The following is a 24,129-nucleotide window of genomic DNA, read 5'->3' on the forward strand; positions in this document are numbered from 1 at the left end:
TACAGCGCTCGATCAACAGAAGTCACAGTTGGGAGAGTTTTCAATAGCCAATTGGTAGTGCGGTCTGCTCTGTCGACAGAGCAGCTGGACTGCCCAGCTGCTCTCTTGACAAAACAAGCACCTGGAAGTGCAGCAGACAGTGCTTCCCATTGTTGTGGATGCCCCGTCTGTTGGGAGAAGGCCTCCCCAGAGCAGCCACACAGATTTTTGTCAACAGCAGCATTATGCCCTCAAAGCTTTGAGGCAAAACACTGCTGGTGAAATTGTTGTTGTTTTTCGTCCAGATACTATAAACAAAATGCATTTTGTGTGTGTGTGCTCCACAAGTTTTGGCAACAAACTGGGGTTTTGTGGGCAAAACTTGCTAGTGTAGCTAACTGTACCCTTTGAGTATAATCTGTTGGTAGAGAAGTGTACTCGCAAAAAATTAAGACTGCTGGTAAACTGAGGAATCTGTGACCCTTTGGTTGGATGAGGAAGAAATCTGATTTAAAAGATGCCAATAGTTTTCTAACTTTTGTGGAACGTCATTTCTGATTAATTCACTGTCCAGATGACTTGACAAGTATAAGTGAAAGAGTTAACTGTGACTTTTAAATTGTTTATGAACTGCAACGTAACCACTCCACTGAGAGGGATAGACCAGTATACATCTTACAGCTCTCTTAGTATGTCTCTAGACTCAGGAAGATAGTACTGCTTTTTTTGTTTGCTTTTGAAGGTTATCTTTACAAAAACAGAGGACTACAAAGTTTAGCTTTCTAAATGAAAATCTTTAAATGCTGTGGACAACATCCTGGCAGGTTTTTTGAAATCGTTGGTATCTTTTAAGGATGGAAATTCTTCCCACCTATCAAACCCATTGCTGGAAATCAAAATTGCCCATATCAATCATCTTCATTTCAAACATTATTTCAGTTTCTGCATCCAATATTTTGCATCTTCAGGGACCCCGAGTCTGACATTTATTTAATGCAAGTTAGTTCCCAATGGTAGTCAATACTGTTCCTCAATATTCCATTAAAATTGCATCAACAGACAGTTCCCTATGCCCAGGCTTTTTCTGTGCCTACTGAAACTTGCAGTTTGGGCCACAGTATGTCAAGAATAACCCATATTATGTCTAACTTACTATTAATATCATTAGAGCTCTCAAACGCATTACAACAGTTTCAAAAACAATTCCTACCCTTGAGGGTGCAAGCTGAGCATAAGGCCACACATATCCTCTCTGTCTATAAGAATTACACTGTGTTCCCCAATGGACTCACCTTTGCTCGGAAGCTTTAGGGAAAGTCCATGTTTCCTACACTTTAAAAAGCCAACCATTAATGCAGAAATAAAAAGGAGTGATTAGACATGTCACACAAGGATGTGGCCCAGCTTGGCCTGCCTGCCTGACCCTTCCTCATTAACCTTTGTTTTACCAGGTGACAGCTCACTGAGAAGGAAAATCACTTTTACAAGAGGACCCTGCTTCTTGAGACTTGCCACTTGATAGCTGCAGTATAGTTCAGTTCACAAAACTTCAAACATTCAGTTAACATCTAATAGGAAAAAATGTATGTATTTTTGTGCACATTGTGTGGATGACATTTTTCTATATAAGTGGATGCACTATAAATACACAAATATGAAATATTTCTTAATGAATCAGCTTTAAGTGGATGCCCGCACATTTTCTAGAAATCTGGCCCTCTTTCCCAGCAATGTTACAAACTGCCCACTAGCTGGAGGGATTAGCTACTGAGTTTGTGTCTTGTATGTAAAATACTTATTTTCACTATAAAATTTTTCAGTGTGGTACTAAATTGATCTTTTTGGATGCTAAACAAGAATGCTTAATTATACTGGTATTAGTTGTTTATACTAATATTTTTTCTTAATGGAACTCACGACCAAATGTGAGAAAGATGACCAAGTGATTAAATGTGTGTCATATTCAGAGAACTAATATCTGTGTCTCAAATATCACCAGCACAATTTCATTAGCAGAAAAAAAAATATAAAAACAGAATTTTCCCCCTTTTCTTTCTATTTCTTTCCTGTGTTCCCCATTTGTATCAGGTGGGTATGACTGTTCATTACAAGAGAAGAGGAGCTCTAAGGTATCCTGACTGGTATGTAGTTAACCTCAGTCCTAAATTGATGTACCATTACTTTAATCAAACCAGAGATGCTGCTTTCATGCTGTTATTCCCTTTGTGAGGGTGATGAGGTTTCTTCTTTGCACTGACTAGCATTTGAGAAATTTGATTACCAGCACTAAGGGGGTTCCAAGGTCTTAATAAAAAAAAAAAAAAAAAAAAAAAAAAAGAGGAAAATTGTTAACATTGCAACTGTTTATTGCCATTATCGTCTGTATCTGTAATCCCTAATCTCATTTTTGAGAGAAACTTAATGCCAGTTCTCATTAAATACAGTGCTGGAAGCAGTAATCTCACTATTTACATTTTTACTCATTTGGACATCTTTCCCATGAAAAAATTGATGTCTTACAGAAAACTTATTTTTAACGATAATTAAAAAAAAGGTTAAATGTTGAACTTTAAAATAAATGCTTGAGAGTATTCAGCAGTTAGATATCTACATTTTGTACTCACGTAGATGATCAACTCTTGCCCTTGAAGATTTTATCGTGTAATTGTATGTTGCAGTTAAATTAGATCATTTAACAATTTCAGTATGAATAAACTTTTTTGTCATTTATGTAACAAGCTAGTGATACTACTCTAACAAAGCTGTATGGGTTAGCTTCAGTTTGTTTGTGATTAGGTTCATTTTTCTGGTCCTGATGACTGCCGCAATCCTTAGATTATAAACTTGAACGGTGAATATTTTTAATGAAAGCTCTGATGCTGCTAAATATAAAATGCAAAATGTGAAATATTTGTTGGTCTTAAAATTGTACTCTGAAAAATGACTTGTAAAATATCACCTTGCGTTTCACAAATCTTTTGGGTTTTCAGAATTGCAGTTGCTTTTGTCCAGCAATCCATCTTTACTAGTTCTCAAAATTTATGAGAGTGATCTCTGCAGTACTACCAGGAGCATGACATGAAATCTGTTCAGGTGTCATGCAAAATTAGCAGAATTGTTAATCATATTCCAATTTTAGAACCAGATTTGGCCTACAGTCTCACCTACCCAACCCTTTTGTAGAGAACTGTCACTGAAAACAATTGGAATGTGATGAACTTGAATAAATCTGACTTCAGCGTCTCATAGACAGAATCTCTTCTTCCTGATGACAGTACACATGCAAGGATGCAGCTTATGAATAGAAGATGCCAGACTGAGTTGGCAAGGGCTGGTTGGCAGTTGGAAAAGTCCCTCTTTTAAAGTCAAGTTCTTATCATTGCACTCCAATTAATATAAATATATTCAGAAGTTATTGACTCAAATATTTGAACTTCACGGTTGCTTTCTGAAACAGAGCTATGCTAAGTCTTAAAGACTTCAGTTTAAAAAATTATTTCTTGATTGATACCACTTGACAAGGTCCTTTTTTATTGCACTATCACACAAATATTACAGCTATGTGTTCCTTTAAGTATCAGCTTAAGTATATTGTGATACCACCATATAAAAATGTTAGTCAAGAAACTGATGACTTTTGAACAATTTCTTCCCTCTAATTCTGGAAATTTGCTACCTTACAGCACTTTATTTTAGGACTCTTGTTTCACTGTTGTCATTTTAAATCAGAAAAAAAAATTCCTGTCCCATAAAATGTATTTTCCCTGCTTGCAGGTTCATCGTCTGGTAGTAGTGAATGAAGCAGATAGCATTGTGGGTATCATCTCCCTCTCTGACATTCTACAAGCTTTGGTGCTTACGCCAGCAGGTATAGATGCTGCCTTCTGATCTCTTTCCATAAATCTTCAGGTACAGGAGGGTGTAGTTTGGTATGCCGTTCTTAGTCTGCTTGATTTGTTACTAATGTCTATACTAGACTTAAGGTCAGAAGGAACAATCAAGATCCTCTAGTCTGACCTGCACATTGCAAGCCATGGAACCTTGCCTACTCATTTCTGTAATAGATCCATAACTTTAGCTGAGTGACTGACATCCTCAAATCCATGATTTAAAGACTTCAGGTTGCACAAAATCTAACATTTACACTAGTTTAAACCTTCATGTGACCTGTGTTCCATGCTGCAGCTCTGCTACTCTGAGTTTGGGATGGGGAGAATTCCGTCCTGCCCCAGATATGGTGATCAGGTGGACACTGAGCATTTTGGCAAGATCCAATAGCTAGACATCTGGAAGACAATTGTATGTAGTAACTCTAAGCCCTCCCTGTCTAGTGTCCCATCACTGGCCATTGGGGATATTTCCTGCTAGCATCACAGATCAGCTACATGCCATTGTGAGCAGTTTCATCGTACCTCCATGAACTTATCAAGCTGTCTTGAAGCCAGTTAGGTTTTTTTTCTTACCCCCCACTGCTATGCTTGGGGGCTTCTAGAACTTCAGTCCTCTGATGGTTAGAAACCTTCATCTAATTTCAAGCTTCAACTTGTTGCACAATCAGTTTATATCCATTCATTTTTGTGTCCGCACAAATGCTGAAGTAACACCTCTTCTTCCTTGGTATTTATCTCACTGATGTATCTATAGGGAGCAATCATATCTTCCCTGATCCTTTGGTTAAGCCAAACAAGCCAAGCTCCTTGATTCTCCTAAAATAGATTTTTCATTATTTTGATAATCTCATTAGTTTTTCTCTGTACCTGTTCCAGTTTGATATTAGTCTGTCTTAAAAATGGGAGACCAGAACTGTACACAGTACTATTATACATCTCATCTGGAATCCAACAGATAAGTCCCCAACATACAGCAAAAATCCCAGATCCAGAAATGCTACTGTGTCTGTCTTAATATCAAATATTATTTATTAACTCCATGTCAAACTGTTAAAAAAATAACTTCTAGTGTACTTTCCATTTTTGGCAGAAAAACAACAAAATCTACATATTGAGGTTTGTAGGGAAAGATGAATCTGGATGGTTTCTCCAAGTATTTAGATCAGCTTTCACTATTAGAGTCAAACTTTGCTTATATAGTTTAGAACAGAGTATTGAATGAATAGTATTGCTGTTGGTCATAGCGGCTGCTGCTCATATATCTTGTTTTTAGGAAAAAAAATTATCCTTATGTTTTGAGATGCAAGAATGGAATCAAAATGTGGGGTGCTTAATTAAAACAGGGTATCTGCAAGAAAACAAGTTTTACAAAACTCTTCCACTTATGCTGATGATGGTGGTCTCAGCATAATCAATGGAAAACAATAGGATGTTTCATTTTGATACAGTAAGTTTTCATATTTAGATTCTACAATTAGTTCAGTTCTGCACTTTTAAGCAAACAGCCTTCTTTCCATTATAAGGGTGGGGTGAGGGGATGCAAACATTTGAGTGAAGACTGTTTGCTTTTGTTTAAACACGATTTCCTGAATTTTTGATCAAATTCAATCTGACTACTAACCCTTTAAAAGAGTGTCTAACCATGAGCACAAGTGGCATCATTCATCCGCATTGATACTGCTAAGTGTAGCTTGAGATCAGGCATGGTGTCTGCTTATATATATTGAGACTGTAGAATTTCTCCTCTGAGTGCTAGGTAGTGGCTGCTGTAGGTAAGGGAAAAACAAGTGGGGTAGGGGAGAGCTTGTGTTACTTAACATTGTACACAATCCCTCTGCACAGCTGTAGACATTTGAACTCCAACTCTTACAACCCCAGGTTTCTTATGGCCATCTGCTGCCACCACTAAGCTTCTCACCTAGGGGCAACTTTTCTTCTGCTCTTTTTTTAGAGGAACTTCTTGGCCTCCAGGAGCAAGGGTCTCTGGTTTGTTCTTTGAAGGCCACTACAGAAATAACCACAGGTCTCCTCCAGACTGAATTCACAAACTTGTAGTGTATTAGTTACAATTAAAAGCTATGAATGAACTTATCTGAAAGTGCTCACTAGTCTTTGAAGCCACAAAGTATCTTAAGACCCCAGTTCAGGCTTCCTCTCCATAAACAACGGAGTACAGTGTTTTCCCAGTCTGGTTTCACTGCAACCCTGTCAGCAGCGCAGACTTCTTTAATCCCTAAGGCTATGTCAACATGGCACCGTAAACTAAAAATAAGCTATTTCAGCATGTGGGACTGTCTAAATGGCACCACATGCTGAAATAAAGCCCTATTTCAAGGCATCCCTGTATTTCTCATGCAGTGAGCTGTACAAGGATGCCAGAATAGCATGCCTGTTATCGCAAACCTGTTTTGAGACAATGGGCACATTGCTTAGAGGCAGGCAGCTATTTTGGGTTACCTCTGTATCCCAAAATAATGCCCATTGTGTAGGTATAGCCCAAGGTACCAGTCTCTGGAGTCTGGAGAAACCTTTCTTGGCAACTCTTGAAAATCTGGTCAAAACCACCTCCAGCTGGCAAGCGTCCACCTTACTGTAACAGTCCTCTTCCATCTGCTGACATTCAAACAAATACGGCAGGGTAGCTCCCAGCAACTTCATGGGCCTTCAGAGTTTAGATTTCAAATCTTTCTCATGTCCTCGCACAGTTTACCTCCCTCATATCTAAAATGTAAGTGAAGCACATACCCCAGTTCATTAGCGTAAAGTAGCTGTCTTCAGAATGCTTGTCTCTAGCATCAGATTATTGGTCTTGCTTTCTGCCTGGAACATTAGAGCGGAGAGAAGGGCTTGATGCTGCAACCCACAAACACAGAAGTAGAGGTGAAAAACATTTTAAAAAAATGCTTTTCCAGCCATTTTACCACTTGTTCTTCTGCAACCATTGTACTAATCATAAATAAGGCTCTTCTTTTGTGCTAAGGTAAACTGATGCACCAGCATAATACAGTGTAGGACTCCTCCTGGGCTCAGTTCAGGTAGGTCTTAATCTTGAGGGAGTGTTAATGCTGATCATGGCTTCTGTCAGGGACCCAAAAAAAGTCCTTTGTGTTGTGATTCTTGCCCTCATCCTAAAATAATCACCACCAGTTTTTCAGGGACTGTGTAGTTGATTTTTGCCTTCTCTGTCACATTGCTGCTATGCTGAGGGATGCCACTAAACAAAAAGAAGTAAGCAATGGTGGTCCATGTGCCCCTTTAGCTTTGCTTATGTTCCCAAATAATGGTCTAATGTATTGCTTTATTAACTGCTTTTTCATGATGCTAAAGTATGTTGTATGACCAGGGACACTATTGTTTTTGAAAGCTGATTTTTTTTCCGTCTATGAACAGGTGCCAAACAAAAGGAAGATGAAACTGAGTGACTGCTGTGAATGTATAAAGCTTTCTACGAGAACTTGAACAAAGATTCTGGGTCAAGTTTGCCTCAAGAACACTGACTGACTGCAATAGAAATGAGAAGAACGGTTATGAGAATGTGTATTGAAACTTAGTGATGGGCAATGTCTGCATTTTCCCCCAGTGGTGTCGCAAAAAAGCAGCATGACAAAAAAACTTATATGTTTAAAAAAATGTAGGCTTGTATTTCAAAATGTCTTCAAAACGTGTGCTGAACGACTGTGTCCATTTAAAAAGCACCATATACCGAAACAATTTCATTTGTATTTGACAGAAGTCACTGGTCAGCAACAGACGTGACATAAGGCAAGAGAAGTGTATGGCATATTCATATCATAGTGCCTTATGTCAGAATACAGCAATATGTCATCGGTTGCCCATCACTGTCAGAGGGAAATATTGTGCTAAACAAGACACTGTATTTGAATGTGAAACTCCTTAAAACTAAAACCAAATCAGTTTAGACTCTCATTAGATTTGTCATAAAAGTTGTAATTTGAATATCAATAGATAACTTTAAAACTTTAATGACAGTTTTGTGTTTTTAATGTTGCATTCTGAACTGATATGTAAAACGACTGATTTAAAAACGGCTTTATTTATTTTTACTTTCATGGCAATTTTTTACACATTTGGTGGATAGCTAAAATTTCACCATGTCCATTAATAAACTGTTGATTGTTATACAAAAAAGTGGCAGATTTTTTTTCTTTTTTTTTTCTTTTTTTTTTTAACTCTGGGGAGCTGTAGAAACTGGCTTCTAGATTAGCCCTTATTACTTCACTCTAAAGTTTTCAAAAGCACGTTGAAAAGTGTTGTGTACTGTAATAGACAGATATCATGGAGGAGACTAAGTGCCAGAGAGAAATTTTCCAGTGTACTAAAATGTTAAATCACGTTTGCAAGATTGCAGATACCACATTTGTAAATTATTATAGATATGCAGTTTTCATACATATGCAAAGAGGTGAGGAAAAGTTTTTGCTAATATAAATGCACCAAAAAATCTTAAAGATGACACACAGTACTTGTAGACTTCGGCAGATGAAAGAAATTAAGCCCTACTACTTCTTTAACAGCAGTTTTAAAAAATGTCAAGTATCTTTGCATGTACAGATTTTTACATGCTCCTCCCCGACTCCAATCACCCACAGTCCCCAGCTATTTCATCTTACAAGATATTGAATTACTCTTATTTTTCTTCCTCCTTACAGGCTAATTGTACACTAAAGAGACAGTGTTACTTTAAAAAACTTTCAAAAGCAAACTTTAATGGGTTCATTGACTTAACACCTTACACTATTACAACTGATGAATGTTCAGCTTCGTGTTTCTCCATTCTTCTGAGAACAATGAAAATAGACTGATTTGCTACTCTGTAATTCAGACACTAGTTAGAAAATATTTAAATGAAACTGAAATCTATGTTAATGACAGGTTTTCATTTTTTAAACAATCCTTATCAAAATTTGCTTTCTATAAACCTAAACTTTGGGCCTAGTATTGACGACTCTTTTTTTTTCCTAACATCTCGGACTTTTTCTATATAAAATCTGAACACATTCTTGTAGTACTGTTGCAAAAATTGTTCGCTAATATTTTCTGTCCCTTGCTTATCCTCAAAGTTATAAAAGGTCTTTATCAATTTTTCTGACTAGACAAAAATTTATTCTTTCCCATATAGTTTGAATGGTGCTTAAGTTTAATTGGCTGCTTTGGTTTAACAATTTCAACATACAGAATTCATCATTCCCATCATAAATAGCATCCAAGATCTGGGAATAATGTTGGTAGACAGAGAAAAACAAAACTGAATGGAGTGGCTCTGGGATATTTTTTTTTTTTTTTTTCCTCCTGTGGTAGCGTGGAGGAATATTTTTTTTTCTTTCACCTTCTTCATAGTTACAGCCTCAATGTTTTCCCTTTTTTAGAAAGCCCCTGCATAATATATATGTTCAACATAGTCTGTTACATTGGTGGTGTGTATTTGTAAGCCCTCTGTTTTGCCTGATGAAGGGATAAAAAATGTATTCAATTGCTGTAGTAAGAGACTGATTGATTAAAGCAGAAGTTTGTCACTTGAGGATTATATTGGCTGACCTGTCCGCCTGTCATAGGGGAAAATCACAATCCTAGTCTAAATCTTTTAAGAAAGTATTATGAATTATTGGTTCATATTTAAAACTAAATGCTCTCCTTTCATAAAGGAGTGAGACCCCCACAAAAGGAGACTCAGCTTTTAGCTCCTGACTCAGCAAAGCACCAAAGTGCGGGCTTAAAGTTAGTGTTTGCTGAATTGGGTCATAAGTTTGGAACAGTACCTTTCTCTCCCACTATTTTTGGGCATTTCTAAGCACACATGCAGGTTGTAGGACCCTCTGATAAAAGGACTATATATGTTACATACCACCAAGAAAATATTTATCATGAATACAGGTGGTGTGTAGATGACTGCACTATTCCCAATGTGTACTGTTCCCAATACAGCATTATCTATTTTAAGACACATGAGTTGTTATATTTGTATGCTGTAAATAATATGTATGACCTATGTACTTCATTTGGTAAAGTGTTAAATTCAAGTAATCTCTAGCAAAGCAATTGACCAGTTGTAAAATAAACATGTAAAGCATTGCTCTTATGGCACAAATGACATGCATTCAAATGTTTGGTTTTTGTGTGTTTAAAAAAAAACATGATTATAAGGAGTTTCAGAAAAAATGAGTCAAATGAAATGTCTGTTACAAAGCTTCAAATAGCTTAGTTTGTGAAATAAAATGCCAGTTAGACATGCAGAGTCACATTAATTTTTCAGTACTATGGACTTACTATGCAAATAATACTTTTGAGACCAAGAGCTTGGCAAGCCGAAGCAAAGTCTGTCTGCCTCCCTTTGTAATTTTCCCCACTTGCCACAGCAGGCCCACCTAATAGTCAGATTGGCATACCGCCTTTATTTCAAAATGGTGGTAGCTAAAACTAATTCGGTAGTATACTGTAAATGCAATTCAAATTAATTCCTTGAAAAAACAGGACAAGGTCTGCTGGAAGAAAGTGCATGAATCTAATCTTTTTCTGCTCTTTGTCTGCGAGATTCCACATGGACATTTAGCCCAATGTTACTGAACTCTAGAGAGTCTCCATGTCTGATCCATCACTTATGGATCACTTATGTCATGAAACACAATTTCTTCACTGACCTGTCTTATATTTGAAACTTTAACCACAAAAGAACAAGAGTACTTCTCCATTTGGCTCCTGTGGCAAGTGCTGCTGTCCTTACAGATGTAAAAATCATTCCCTACCTTTCCTTGGAACAGTGTTACCTAGATGCTACATTAGCTATTTTAATTTTCTGATTTATCTATGAAGAATGTGCCCTTCCTACTCCCAGCACCATTTGTGCTGCTCCCATTGGCTGGAATTCCAGCCAGTGGGAACAGCAGGGAAAAGCCTCCAAGTGAGCAGTTTTGTGTGCTGCCATTCCCCCAGCCATGAGGGAGGGAAAATGGCAGCATGCTGAGCCGTTTCCTTCCCAGCCAGGCAGAGCCCATGGGTTGGATCTAACCCCAACCTGCTCGGATGCATCTGCACAACTCCCCATTCCCTGCAGCTGGGAGCTTCCCCTGGTGCTTCAGCCTCATGCCACACCCTCCTCCAAGATCTGGCCCATAGCCCAACAGTTCCCCACTAGTGGCTTATACAATGGTGGTTTGCATGATATGAACTGTAGATATTCATTATGGATTGCTCTGTATAGATTAACTGAGAAATTGTTTGATACAACTTCCCAGTTGTGCCTTATCATGGCTGTCTTTCTTTTAAAGACTTGTTATATGATGCTGTGATGGTAATAAACTATTAATGAAATGTGATGTCCTTATTTGTGAATACAACTGTATTGCAAACAAACAAAATTAAAGCATTGTCAGGCTGGTCAGCTGTCATAACACCAGTAGTATAAAATGCATAACAACCTTTGAACAGAGACGACAGTGCAAAAAATAGTTCTTGACTTCTGCATGGCATCTGGCCCCATTCTCCTTTCCTTCATTAGCATGCACACGGTGTTACTGCACAGAGGGGTGCAACTGCAGGGGAGGAGTGGAGGACTGCTGCAGCTACATGTTCGCTGTTTACCTTAGTGTTTAGTCATGGTTGCATTGACCACCCAACCATATTATTGTCCAATATGGTCCTTGTCTATAGATTGGGTACAATGGAGGAGCCTGAATACTTGTGTCTGTTAATGCAGGCATCTCTCTCAATCACATCTTTCTGCTGTGCTCTGTCTTCCTCCTTCAAGTGTCTCCTCACCTTCCTTATCCAGCGTGCTCAGGACCTGACAGGTCTCAAACAAGAAACTTTGCTGGATGATGGGAGGTCCAGGGCTTCTGCAGCCAAACAACCGTGTGCTATGGGGCTGTTGCAGCACTAGCCTTCCTTCTCTGGGACTCTGCCCCAGCCCAGGCACCCACGGGCTGCCACAGGGCTCCAGCCAGCCCTCCCCCCTGTCCTGCAGCCACAGGGCAGGCAGGGGCGCCGGCTCTCAACCCCTGATACTGCTACTGCGGGGCAGGCAGTGTCTCTGGCTCCTGGACGTGTGGCAGCCTCTTGGCTGCATGCCCGTGGAGCAGGCAGGGACTTCAGCTCCTAGCCCCACTGGGATGCTTGCATCTGCCAGCTACTCTCTCATCCGGCAACATCTGTGGTCCTGCCAGAGGATGGATGTTGCCAGATGAGAGAGTACAGGATTTGAGAGATGCAGCCTATTACTGCAATATTCTCTTTGTGTCCTGCAGCCTGTTTATGCCTCGTTAATTGCCATGAATCTTTTCTCTTTGATACTGTACCTGTTTGTTGATCATGTCCACCATAAGTTCATCATGTAAATGCACCCTCTTTGAGTGCTCCATGATAAACTCTTTCATATCTAGCATTCTATCATCCAGAACGCTCAAATAACTGGCTTTTTAACCACAAGTGAATGTTAGTTAAGTTCTCCTTAAGTCCACTATAGTGAAAGTAAATATAAATAAATATAGCATAAGTTTACAGTGTACAATACTACCATTGTTGGTTTAAAAAAAAAGTACTCTGCATACGTTTGTTTCTTAATAGCTAATCTTGTTTTTCTTTGGTGTTATGCTTTGCTAGGTATACCTCTCTATTAGCCAGCAACCGCCTGGTCCCCAGGACTCCAGGATATGAAAGAGTTTGCTATAGGGTAAAATCCCAGGCCCTTGCTGGAGTGCAGCTCCCCTAAGCAGGTGAAAGGGCCATAAAGAAGATATTGATCAGTGCATTGTAGTCTCAGTTAAAAAAAAAAAAAAAAGTTCAGTACACACCCTTAGGGAAAAAAATGTTATTGGCATCTCGAGCAAAATAAGCTACTGCGTAAAACTCAGCTTCAATATAGTTTCAAGTATCAGAGGGGTAGCCGTGTTAGTCTGGATCTGTAGCAGCAACGAAGGGTCCTGTGGCACCTTATAGACTAACAGAAAAGTTTAGAGTATGAGCTTTCATGAGTTAACTCACTTCTTCAGCATCTGAAGAAGTGAGTTAACTCACGCAAGCTCACGCTCTAAACTTTTCTGTTAGTCTATAAGGTGCCACAGGACACTTCGTTGCTAATATAGTTTCAGAAGCCCAATCCGTTTCCCAGAAACTCCATGGGCACAATTGAGTTGAGCAGGGTTAAACCATTCTGCACACATACTAAGGTGAAATTTAAATTTGTGTGTGTGAGCGAGAGATGTACCACATTCTAGAGGATATGACCAGCCAGGAGATTCCCAAATGGCAAAGGCATATTCTATTCCAAGTTACTGATGGCAAGCCATTCATGGTGTCGCAGAGGCTTTCAAGCTCATGGGCTACGTCTACACTAGCCCCAAACTTCGAAATGGCCACGCAAATGACCATTTCAAAGTTTACTAATGAAGCGCTGAAATGCATATTCAGCGCTTCATTAGCACGCGGGCGACCGCGGCACTTCGAAATTGACGCGGCTTGCCGCCACGCGGCTCGTCCCGACGGGGCTCCTTTTCGAAAGGACCCTGCCTACTTTGAAGTCCCTTTATTCCCATCTGCTCACAGGTATAAGGGGACTTCGAAGTAGGTGGGGTCCTTTGGAAAAGGAGCCCCATCGGGACGAGCTGCGCAGCAGTGAGCTGCGTCAATTTCAAAGCACCGCGACCGCCCGCATGCTAATGAAGCGCTGAATATGCATTTCAGCGCTTCATTAGTAAACTTCGAAATGGCCATTTGCGTGGCCATTTCGAAGTTTGGGGCTAGTGTAGACACGGCCCATGGTGTCTGAGCAATGCAGCTACAAGTGAGGTGGCCCAGAAAGCACACCCTTCTTTGAGTGTGCCCCACAGGTGCTCCACTGTAGGTCACAGGCTTATAGGGCACTGCAGCTCAGTGATTTTCACAGCAGTACTCAGCCAGACCAAGCATGTGCAGCTAGGGTCTCGCTTCTTTTGGTCGTGTGTGAGATCTGGCTCTAACCAGTTCCTCTCAACTGTCGCTGGCCATAGCCAGCATGAATGTTTTTCTTCTCAGACTACCCCTTGAAAGTTCGCTGCCTCTGAACCGTCTTAACCTTAGTTGGTTAGGTGTTATAGATGTCAGTTCTTAATAGTTGGTAGTTAATAGTTATTGCTACTGTTTAAAAAAAAAAAACATGCTGGGCTCTCCGGGGTTTAAAAAAATATGATGCCTGCCATGAGGCTATGCCGGCCTCTGACGGCCATTTGTGCTGTAGTTGATGGTTAGGTGAGGGTCAAGTTCCTCAGAAATGTTCTCACTGTTGTAAATTAATGGCCAGAGCCCTCAGAGATAGGGAAATGCGGCTCAGAATGATTTTGTTTGACAAGACCCTTCAGCCAGCAGCCCCAGAGCTGACAGCTCCTGTGGACTCAGCGGCCTCTCAGAAGTGGAGAGCTGCTTTGTCAGCCTCAGCAGCACAGAAAAAGATTAGAACTTCACCCACTCAGTCCTTGCTGTCCTTATCTAGGAGCAGGATAAGTGATACAGATAACACCGGCTCTCCTGGCACCGCCTAGTCTCAGGCTAAAGTGACTGGTATGCCAAAAGCTAAGAAATCAACCCCAGTGACACATGGAACTGAGAGTCACACAGGCACCGGTGGCACCAGCTGCAAAACCCTCGGTACCCGCAGTGAAGGCAGAAGCACCGACAGTTAAGCCCACAGCACTGATCTCATCAGCACTGACTATTGTGTCAGCACCACATACCATGGCACCAACAGGAACAGTTTCTTCCTTGGCACCAAGCAAAGCGTCTTCAAAATCAGCACAGTGCCATAGCCCTACCCCAGCCCACCGCCCCCCCCCACACCACCAACCTTTCTCAGGAACCATCGCTATCACCTCTGCAGCCTAGCTCACCAATGTTGCCATATACTGGGGATCGGACCAGCTCCATCCTATCACCATTTTTAAGACTGCCTTCTCCCTTCCTAGACCAACACACACAGGTCTGTCAGCATTTCAGACACGTATCTGTCTCTCTTCCACAATCTACAAGACTGTCTTATGACCCTATGTACTCCCCTCATCGCTGCAGGAATTACACGCACCACTTACCATCTACATGCTACTCTCCAGACAGACACTTCTACTACTACGATGACCGATATTTCCATGGAGCTCATCATCATTATACTCACTGATATTGTCCGCACAGATCTTGTGAATGGTCCATGAGTGCTTGCTGGTCTTGGAGCTGCATACCTGCCCCACCCCACAGCACCCACCTCAGAACCTCAACTCTCGTCTCCTCAGACCCATCTCTCCAAACCAGAGGATGGTCAAATATCAAAGCCCAAAGAGCTCCCACTGGATACCTCCCCTATGGACTTGTCTTCTTCTCACCTGACAAAGTTATGATCCTGGGGGATGTTTCTCCCCTGGATGATCTCAAACAATTTCAGAAGCTATTCAAATAGCTTCTGGCTAGCTAGGAAATCCAAGTAACAGAAGAACTCCACCACCGTCTTAAAAATCCTGACACCTGTTCACACCTCAAAAATAGACATTCCCCTGGACAAAGTAATAAAAAAGGCTGCAGATGAGAGGTGGCAGATGCCAGCTTTGGTTCCATATACCAGTGAAAGGATGGAAAAAAAGTACTTTGCCCCCTCAGGGGAGATGGAGTTTCTTTTTACTCACTTCCCCCAGACCAATTTCCCTGATTGTCAGAATTAAAAAAAATAAAACAAAATAAATGCCCCCCCTCAAGGATTGAGCGCAAAACCCTGGGTTTAGCACGCCAATGCTCAAAACACTGAGCTATCCCTCCCACTGCAACAGAGATCTAAAGTGCCTCAATATAAAAATGCAATCATGTACGAATATTCAAAAAGACTTGATTTATTTGGAAGAAAAAATGTATTTATCTTCTACCCTTCTACTGAGGATAGCTAATTATGCAGCCCATTTGTCAAATCACAACTTTGACAATTACACCAAACTGACATCCTTGATGGACCACTTACTGACTCCAGGACTGCTGTCCAAATAGCTTTGGATGTCACTGACACTGAAGCAAGATCTAAGGCAACGGTGGTCATCATGAGGAGGGCCTTCTGGTTGCAGCCATCGGGTGTCCCAAAGAAACTGCAATGCAAGGTCAAGGACTTATCTTTTGACAAAGGAAAGCTTTTTGCCATGAACACAGACAATATCCTGCAATCCAGCAACGACTCCAGCACTACCTTCCAAACACTGGGTCTGTACACCCCTCTGTACTGTTGTTAGTGATATAATCCATACCAGTGAAAATACAACAACCCCTTCCACAGACGGTTGTACCAACAGCAGGGCTTTGACCAGGCACACGCTAGACAATGACCCCAAAGGCACCAAAACCAGAATGTGTGCAATCAGCTTACCCAGTCAAACAAGCAGTAGGTTTGACTCCTTGGTCATGGACTGTCATATCACCATCATTGTCATGCAGCACCAACACCTGACACCCATCTGCCACTACCGTCTACCATATGACAACCAATGGTCCACAGTTACCTCAGACCTATGGGTTTTGGAGATGATAATTTCTTTGGGACATGTAATACCCTTCCTCTCCATCCTGCCAACCACCCCACCTACCCTGTCCCTCTTCAGGGACCCCTCTCACGAGCCCATGTTTAAGAAGGAAGTCAATCACCTCTTGTCCATTGGACCTGAGGAGCAGGTACGAGATGAATTCAGAGGAAAAAGGTTTTGTTCTTGATACTTCCTTACCCAAAAGAAGACAGGTGGGTGAAGACCAATAGTAGACCTTTGAAACCTAAAGCACTAAATCTAAATCGCTATCTCTGGAAAAAAAGGTTCAAAATGGTCACCCTCACATCCATAATTCCATCATTAGATCATGGCGACTGGTTTGGAGCACTTGACCTCCAAGACACCTACTTTCATATCACTATTCATCCCACCCACAAGTGATTCCTCCACTTTATGCTGGGCGTAGAACATTTTCAGTACCGAGTTTCACCCTTTCGTGTTTCAGTGGCTCCCAGAGCATTGTCAAACGCCCTGTCAGTAGTAATGGCACATTTTCATTGCAAAGGTGTCATAATTTTCCCCTACCTTGATGATTATTGAAGGGTGATTCACCTGCAGAAACACTTGACATGATAAACACAACCAGACTCACCTTACGTTCCCTCGGTCTCCTCAGAAATGACCAGAAATCAGTCACTGAACCTACTCAAAGTCTTGAGTTTATCGGCACCCAGTTGGACTCTGTCACTGCAAGAGCCTATTTAATGATCCAGTTGTTTTAAGCTATCCAATCCCTAATCAATATTATCTGGCACAGCCCGATGGTAAAAATTATTACGTATTTGCACCTGATCAGCCATATGGCAGCTACGACTTATGTGGTCTGGCAGGCCAGACTGCATTTTCAATGTATACAACATTGCAGAGCAACCATTTATACACCTACAAAGCATAATATTCACAAAGTGGTAACACCATGAAGCCATGTTCTAGACTCCTTCCGATGGTGGACGCTGCAAGAGAATCTTCTATCAAGAGTTCTGTTTCATCAACCACAACCTTCATCCCACATACCCCTTGGTCTGGAGAAGGCCAGTATGGAGGGAACAAGACTAATCCTAGTAGCTATAGCATGAGTCTGCCAACATTGTTTCCTGTTTCTCCAAAGGATGTCACCATGTCACCCTTAGCTGTTCCCCAGCCTCCCAGATCTCCTGACCCAGAATCAAGGGTCGCTGCTGCATCCCCAGCCTCACACTCTTCACCTCTCAGCCTGGCTGATTGTTGGTTAACAATTCCAAACACATTTGCACAAGTCAAGCGAATACTAATTCATAGCAGATGACAAAACACGTGTAAAGCTTACCTCTTGAAATGGGAAAGGAATGGTGTTCCTCAAAGTGCTTGGTTCCACATACGCTTCCAATACACAAGATCCTTGATTACTTGTTATAACTGAAACAAGAGAGGTTAGTGTTATCGGTGCTAAAGGTACACCTTGCAGCAATATCAGCCTTTAATCATTCGGACGGGGGCGCAGCTGTGTTTTCCCTCCTTATAACAAAACACTTCCTCAAAGGTCTGGCAAATCTCTGACCACCTCGGTGGCCTGTTTCCCAGCCTTGGAGCCTAGATCTAGGTTTGGGGAGCATTATCCAGGCTGCCAGTTGAGCCTCTGGCTACCACCTTGCTTCAAATGTTGACTCTAAAGACGGTTTTCCTTCTTGCTATACCGTCCACTTGCAGAGTCAGTGAGATGGCTCCCCGATGGCAGTTCCACTGCATATAATTTTCAACAAAGAAGGGATAGTACTCAGGCTCCCACTGGCCTTTATCCCAGAAGTCTCGTCCAACTTCCATATCAACGAACCAATCATATTACCCTCCTTTTACCCCAAACTATATGCATCAGTACACAAGACAAGCCTACGCCCTTTGGACATACGAACGGCACTGGCCTTTTATAATGAAAGAACTAAATCACTCCACAAAACTGATAGGCTAATAGTCTCTACCGCTGCCTGCTCCAACGGTGGGGCTATATCTTTGCAAAGACCTTCCAAAATGTTTACTTCATGCCTTATCACATGCTATGCCTTACAGCACACACCGTTACCATCCAGCCTACGGCTCATTCCTACGGCAGCGTCAACAACGTTCTTCAAGGGTATTCCCCTCAGAGACCTCTGCCATGCAGCCACATGTTCTTCCCATGAGATCTTTGTGAAACATTATGCCATCCATCCCCAGGTGGCTGGGGCTGCTCCACTCCTAACAGCCTTATTTTCAGTCACAGTGAGATCTTGACTCTGGTACCCTCCTCCAATTTCTCGGGGTACTGCTAGTCAATCACCTATAGTGGAGCACCCATGGAGGCTACTTGAAGAAGACAAAGAACTTACTCACTTGTATAGTAACAATGGTTCTTCGAGATGTGTCCCTGTGGGTGCTCCACATTAGGTGTCGGGCTCGGCCCAGTGCCGCAGACCGGAGATTTTCAAGCCTAGCTCATCGGGTTGTGCATGCACCAATGTGTGCCAGTCCTTCGCATGCTTTCAGTCACCTGTGTGATCTGGTCCTTGCCAGTTCCTCAACCAACTGCCCTGGGTGCGCCTAAAAACCATAAAGCAGAACTCCGAAGTGGGGAGGAATGGGTGGGTAGTGGAGCACGCATAGGGACACAGCTCGAAGAACCATCATTACTACACAAGTGAGTAACTTCTTTTTCTTCTTCGAGTGGTCCCCGTGGGTGCTTCACATTAGGTGACTACCCAGCAGTGACCCCCCAGAAAAATGGAGGTGGGTACCGGATTTATGTGCAGCTTGCCCTTGAAAGGACTGCTGTTGATAGACGTATATCCTCATCCACCACCTGGTGAATCTCACAGTGTCTGGTGAAGGTGTCATAGGATGACCATGTCGCCGCTCTGCAGGTGTCTTTTAGTGCAACTCCTTTAAAGAAGGCTGTTAAGGCCACCATCGCTGTAGTGGAGTGAGCCCTGGGCAGAACTAGCAGAGGGGTCTTACGGAGCTCATAGCACATTTTTATGCAGGATACAATGTTATTTGAACTTCTTTGTGATGATAGTCCTTCCCCTTTCGATTTGGGTGCAAGAGACACCAGGAGCCTATTGGTTTTCTGGAAGGGTTTAGCTCTGTCTATGTAAAAGGCTATTGTCCTCCTCACACTGAGTGAGTGCAGCCATACTTCCCTACTCGAGGTATGTGGTCTCGGGTAGAAGGATGGTAGAACTATTAGCTCATTAATGTGGAACTCTGAGAAGATCTTTGGAAGGAACGCCGGGTGTAGGCGCAGAACCACCGCTTCCTTCGAGAAGGTTGTATATGGGGGCATTGCCATTATCACTGCCAGCTCACTCACCCTGTGAGCTGATGTAATCACAAGAAGAAAGGTTGTTTTTATGGTAAGTAGTCGGAGGGAGGCGGTGGCCAATGGTTCGAAGGGTGGTCTAGACAGGGTGTCAAGGACCAGATCTAAGCTCAATGAAGGTGATAATGGTTTCTGCAGGAGGTATAAGTTTGTGATACCCTTGAGAAACCATGTGGTAATGGGATGGGCAAATACAGTTGACCCATCAGAATGCTGATATAGCTGCAAGGTGGACTTTAGTGAAGATAAAGTGATTCCACCCTGTTTCAGGTTCAGTAAGTACTCCAAAATCGTAGGAATGGAGACCTCTAGAGGAGTTAATTGTTTGGACAGACACCAGGACGTAAAGCATTTCCACTTATATGCATAAGCCTTCCTGGTAGAGGCCCGTTGACTGCATTCCAGGACCTCTTTTACCACTTCTGAGCATGTTCTGTCTAAGGCACTGAGCCATGGATTAGCCATGCTTTGAGGTGGAGCATTCGAGGATGAGGGTGTGTTATGGTCCCTTCGTCTTGGGTGAGGAGGTCCGGTATGATCGGGAGAGGGAGTGGTGGGCAGCATGACATGCATAGCAGCAGAGGGAACCAATGTTGTTGGTCCCATGTTGGGGCTATAAGTATGAGGTGCGCCCTCTCCCTCCTTTGCTTTTTCCAGGACCTTGTGAATAAGTATTGTGGGAGGGAATGCATACAGCAAGGGGCCCCTCCATAAGAGCAGGAAGGTGTCCCCCAGTGAGTCTTGTCCAATGCCCACTCTGGAGCAGTACTGAGGGCATTTCTTGTTGGTGCAGGTGGCAAACAAGTCGACCTGAGGGAACCCCCATATGTTGAATATACTGTGGAGCAGATCGGAGTGGATCTCCCATTCGTGCATGAGAACAAAATGCCTGCTCAGCTGATCTGCCCTTGCATTGTGGACACCAGGTAAGTGGCTTTAAAGATTATGTTGTTTGCAATGCACCAATTCCACAGTCGGACCACTTCTGCGCATAATGCGCGGGATCTGGCTCTGCCTCGGCAATTGATATAGAACATTGTGGAAGTGTTGTCGGCATTGACCCCCCAACTACCTTGTTCTGCAGGTATTTGCGGAAGTGCCTGCATGCATCGAACACCGCCCTGAACTGCAATATATTTATGTGCATTCCCAGCTCTGTGGGGGACCATTACCCTTGTGTTGATTTGCTGCCCATATGCGCCCCCCCCATCCTATGTGGGAGGCGTCTGTTGTGAGAAAAACCGCAATTTGCAGTTGGTGAATAGGCACCCCGATAGCAAATTCTTGGGGTCTGCCCACCATGCCAGAGACTTTCGCACCTCCGTTGGGGGCGATACCTTTTTGTGAGTGGCATGTATCATTGGCCTGTATATCGTTGCCAACCAGTGCTGAAGGCATCCAATATGGCATTCTGTACCACGAACATGGTGGCAGCCATGTGTCCCAGTAGCAGCAAGCAAGTTAGGACTGGCGCTGTGGGGCTGTACATCAGCACTTGCACCAAGGACTGGATGGCATGAAAACATGCATCGGGCAGATATACCCTTGACGTAATGGAGTCTAGGTGTGCCCCTATGAATTCTATGTTTTGTGTGGGCTCCGTCGTTGATTTTTGGAAGTTGATGACTAGACCCAGAGAGAGGAAAGACTTTGTGGTAATGTCTATCATGTGCAGAACATTTGCCTGTGAAACACCCTTCAGTAGGCAGTCGTCCAGATATGGGAAAATGAATACATCCTGTCGATGCAGGTAAGCTGATACTACAGAAAATGTCTTGGTAAAGACCCTGGGCTCTGAAGAAAGGCCAAAGGAGAGGACTCTGTACTGGAAGTGCTCTGCACCCACAGTGAAGCAGAGGAAGTGCCTGTGTGCTGGGTGGATCGTTATGAGAAAATACCCATCTTGTAAGTTGAGGGCTGCGAACCAGTCCCCATCGTCCAGTGCCGTGACTATGGAAGCAATTGTGGTCATCTTGAAATGCTGTTTGTGGAGATAACAATTGAAAACCCATAGGTCCAGGATTGGTCTCCAGCCTCCTGTTTTCTTCCTTGTGAGAAAATATTGGGAGTAAAAACCTCTCCCTTGAAACCCGTCTGGGGCTCTTTCCACCGCCCCTATGGATATGAGGTGGTCTACCTCCTGCTTTAGCATCATCTCGTGAGAAAGGTCCCTGAAGAGGGATTGGGTAGGGGTTTTTGGAGGGGGCATGGATGGAAATGGAATGGCATACCCCATTGCAACAATTTCCAATACCCATTTGTCTGCAGTGATGCTTTCCCGTTGACGGTAGAATGGTCTAAGTCAGTGGTGAAACACATGCTGTGAATGGCACTGAAGGATGTTCGTGGTGTCGCGGGCCTCGCCATAGCAGTCAAACTTGCTGCCTAGGGGTCAGTGCCACCGATGTGTGGCCTTGCTGGGTACATCAGCAAGGTGGCCTTTGTTGCTGCTTTTGTTGGTGGCATCCTTGATCGTAGCCTCGCTGGTATTGTGGGAGATGGGAGTTGTAGGTGTAGTGTTTTTGTTGTGGGTAAAATCTTTTCCTCCTGTAAGGAGGGGTGTACATTCTCAGCATTCTAAGCGTAGTTCTCGAGTCCTTGCTGGAGTGGAGGACTGAGTCTGTAGAGTCAGCAAACAGCTTTTCCCTATTGAATGGGAGGTCTACAATTTTTGATTGCAGATCTTGGGGATGCCAGACGTTTGGAGCCACGATTCTCTGGACATCACCACTGCAGTGGCTATAGAGTGAGCTGCTGTGTCTGCCACGTCTAAGGCAATTTGGACACCTGTATGTGAGGCTGCATAGCCTTCCTGGACTATCGCCTTCAGGACCGGTTTCTTATTGTTTGGGAGGAAGTTCATGAGCAAGGTAAGTCTCGTATAGTTGTCAAAATTGTGGTTTGAAAGGTGGGCAGCATAATTGGCCATGCGCAGCAAGAGGGTGGAAGAGGAATATACCTTCCTTCCGAATAAGTCCAGCTTTTTTGCATCTTTGTCTGATCCCGTGGATTTGTATTGTGGTGTCTTTGATTTGTGCTGAGAAGACTCCACCATGAGGGAGTTCAGCTGGGGGGTGGTTGAAAAAGAACTCCATCCCCCTGGATGGGACAAAGTACTTTTTGTCTGCTCACTTGTTCGTAGGTGGAATGAAGGCTGGGGTCTGCCATATGTTTGTGGCAGCCTCCATAATGGCTTCATCTAGCGGGATGGCAATTTTAGATGATGCAGGGGGTCTCGGGTTTTTGAGGAGCTTATGCTGTTTTTCCTGCACCTCTGCGATCGGTATGTCTTGGGTCTGTGCTACCCTTTTAAAGAGCTCTTGAAGTTGCTTGAGATCATCTGGGGGAGATATATCCCCTGGAACAACCGCTTCATCTGGGGAGGATAAGGAGGCATTGGTGTGATATGCTTCCCCTTGTTCCTCAGACACCTCCTGTGTCCGTTCCCTTAGGGATTCCAGGGGAAGGTCTAAGGACTCTGGACTCGTCACCGGTGGAGAGACGTGTGCTCTTTTTAGAATGAGGGGGGAGAAATGCCTGTGTGATGAAGGTTGGAGTGGGGATCTACCCCTTGACTTTGAGCCCCCGGTGCCGGTGATGTTCACTATGATACGAGTGACTGTAGTAGCAAGGGCAGGGACCTGGTGATGGAGATCTGGACCATGACTGATGCCTGTATGTATAGAGCCGAGAGGAGTGTGATCTCCGAAATGATGTGGACATTGGCTGAGATGCTCTATAGAGATGCTCATGCAGTTCCTTTGAGGCAACCGGCAAGGTATGCCTAAGCCAGGGAGAAGGTGGTTGTAAAAATGGAGATGGAGGTGTCAGGAAGGCTGGTGGTATTGCCGGCCGTTCCATGATGCACACCTCAGGTGGAGAGCTGGGTGAGAGCGGCATCATAAGAAGATCTGGCAATGGACTTTGGTGCCGGGTCTTAGACCTTGTCTTGCCCAGCCCATGTGGCTGTTTGGTCAATGCCAATGCATCTGGTGCCTGAGATCTCAGTGTGGGTGTCAGTGCTGTCGGTGCTGCACCTGGTGCCTCTGCCCGCGGTTCCACAAAGGCAGCAACCACCAGCACTGTTGGACCCCCTGCCGGAGCCTCCAGTTCGGTGCTGTCGGTGCTGCAGCTGCCAGTGCCTGCTGCTTCTGTGCCTGCAGGGTCATCGGTGCCGACTCTTTGCCAGTCTGAGCCCAGGCACTGTCTTGTGTTCTGTGGCTTTTGCGCTGCCCTGAACAGCAAGCACTTCTTGGCCCTGTGCCTCACTCGTCCTGCTCACAGATAATACTGGCAAGGATCAAGTAGGGGATATCTTCTTTTTCTTATGCATCGAGGAGGTCAGAGAAGTTGCCTTCCTCTTATGTGGCCCTGAGGG

At 43.3% G+C, this 24,129-nt stretch overlaps 1 protein-coding gene across 13 annotated transcripts in view; it reads left to right on the plus strand.

The window, feature by feature from the left end:
• Window positions 1-11,195, plus strand: part of PRKAG2 (protein kinase AMP-activated non-catalytic subunit gamma 2) — a 401,630-nt gene extending 390,435 nt beyond the window's left edge. For 8 of the 13 annotated variants that reach the window (XM_074985099.1, XM_074985098.1, XM_074985107.1 and 5 more), the window contains 2 exons: window positions 3,754-3,847; window positions 7,260-11,195. In XM_074985099.1, the coding sequence (XP_074841200.1) occupies window positions 3,754-3,847; window positions 7,260-7,291 (126 nt within the window). In that variant the 3' untranslated portion in view covers window positions 7,292-11,195. The other 5 variants (XR_012644083.1, XR_012644082.1, XR_012644084.1 and 2 more) reach the window with 5 other exon arrangements.
• The last annotated feature ends 12,934 nt before the right edge of the window (window positions 11,196-24,129 follow it).

The sequence above is a fragment of the Carettochelys insculpta genome, chromosome 2 (assembly GCF_033958435.1).
Source record: "Carettochelys insculpta isolate YL-2023 chromosome 2, ASM3395843v1, whole genome shotgun sequence".
Classification (NCBI taxonomy): domain Eukaryota; kingdom Metazoa; phylum Chordata; order Testudines; family Carettochelyidae; genus Carettochelys; species Carettochelys insculpta.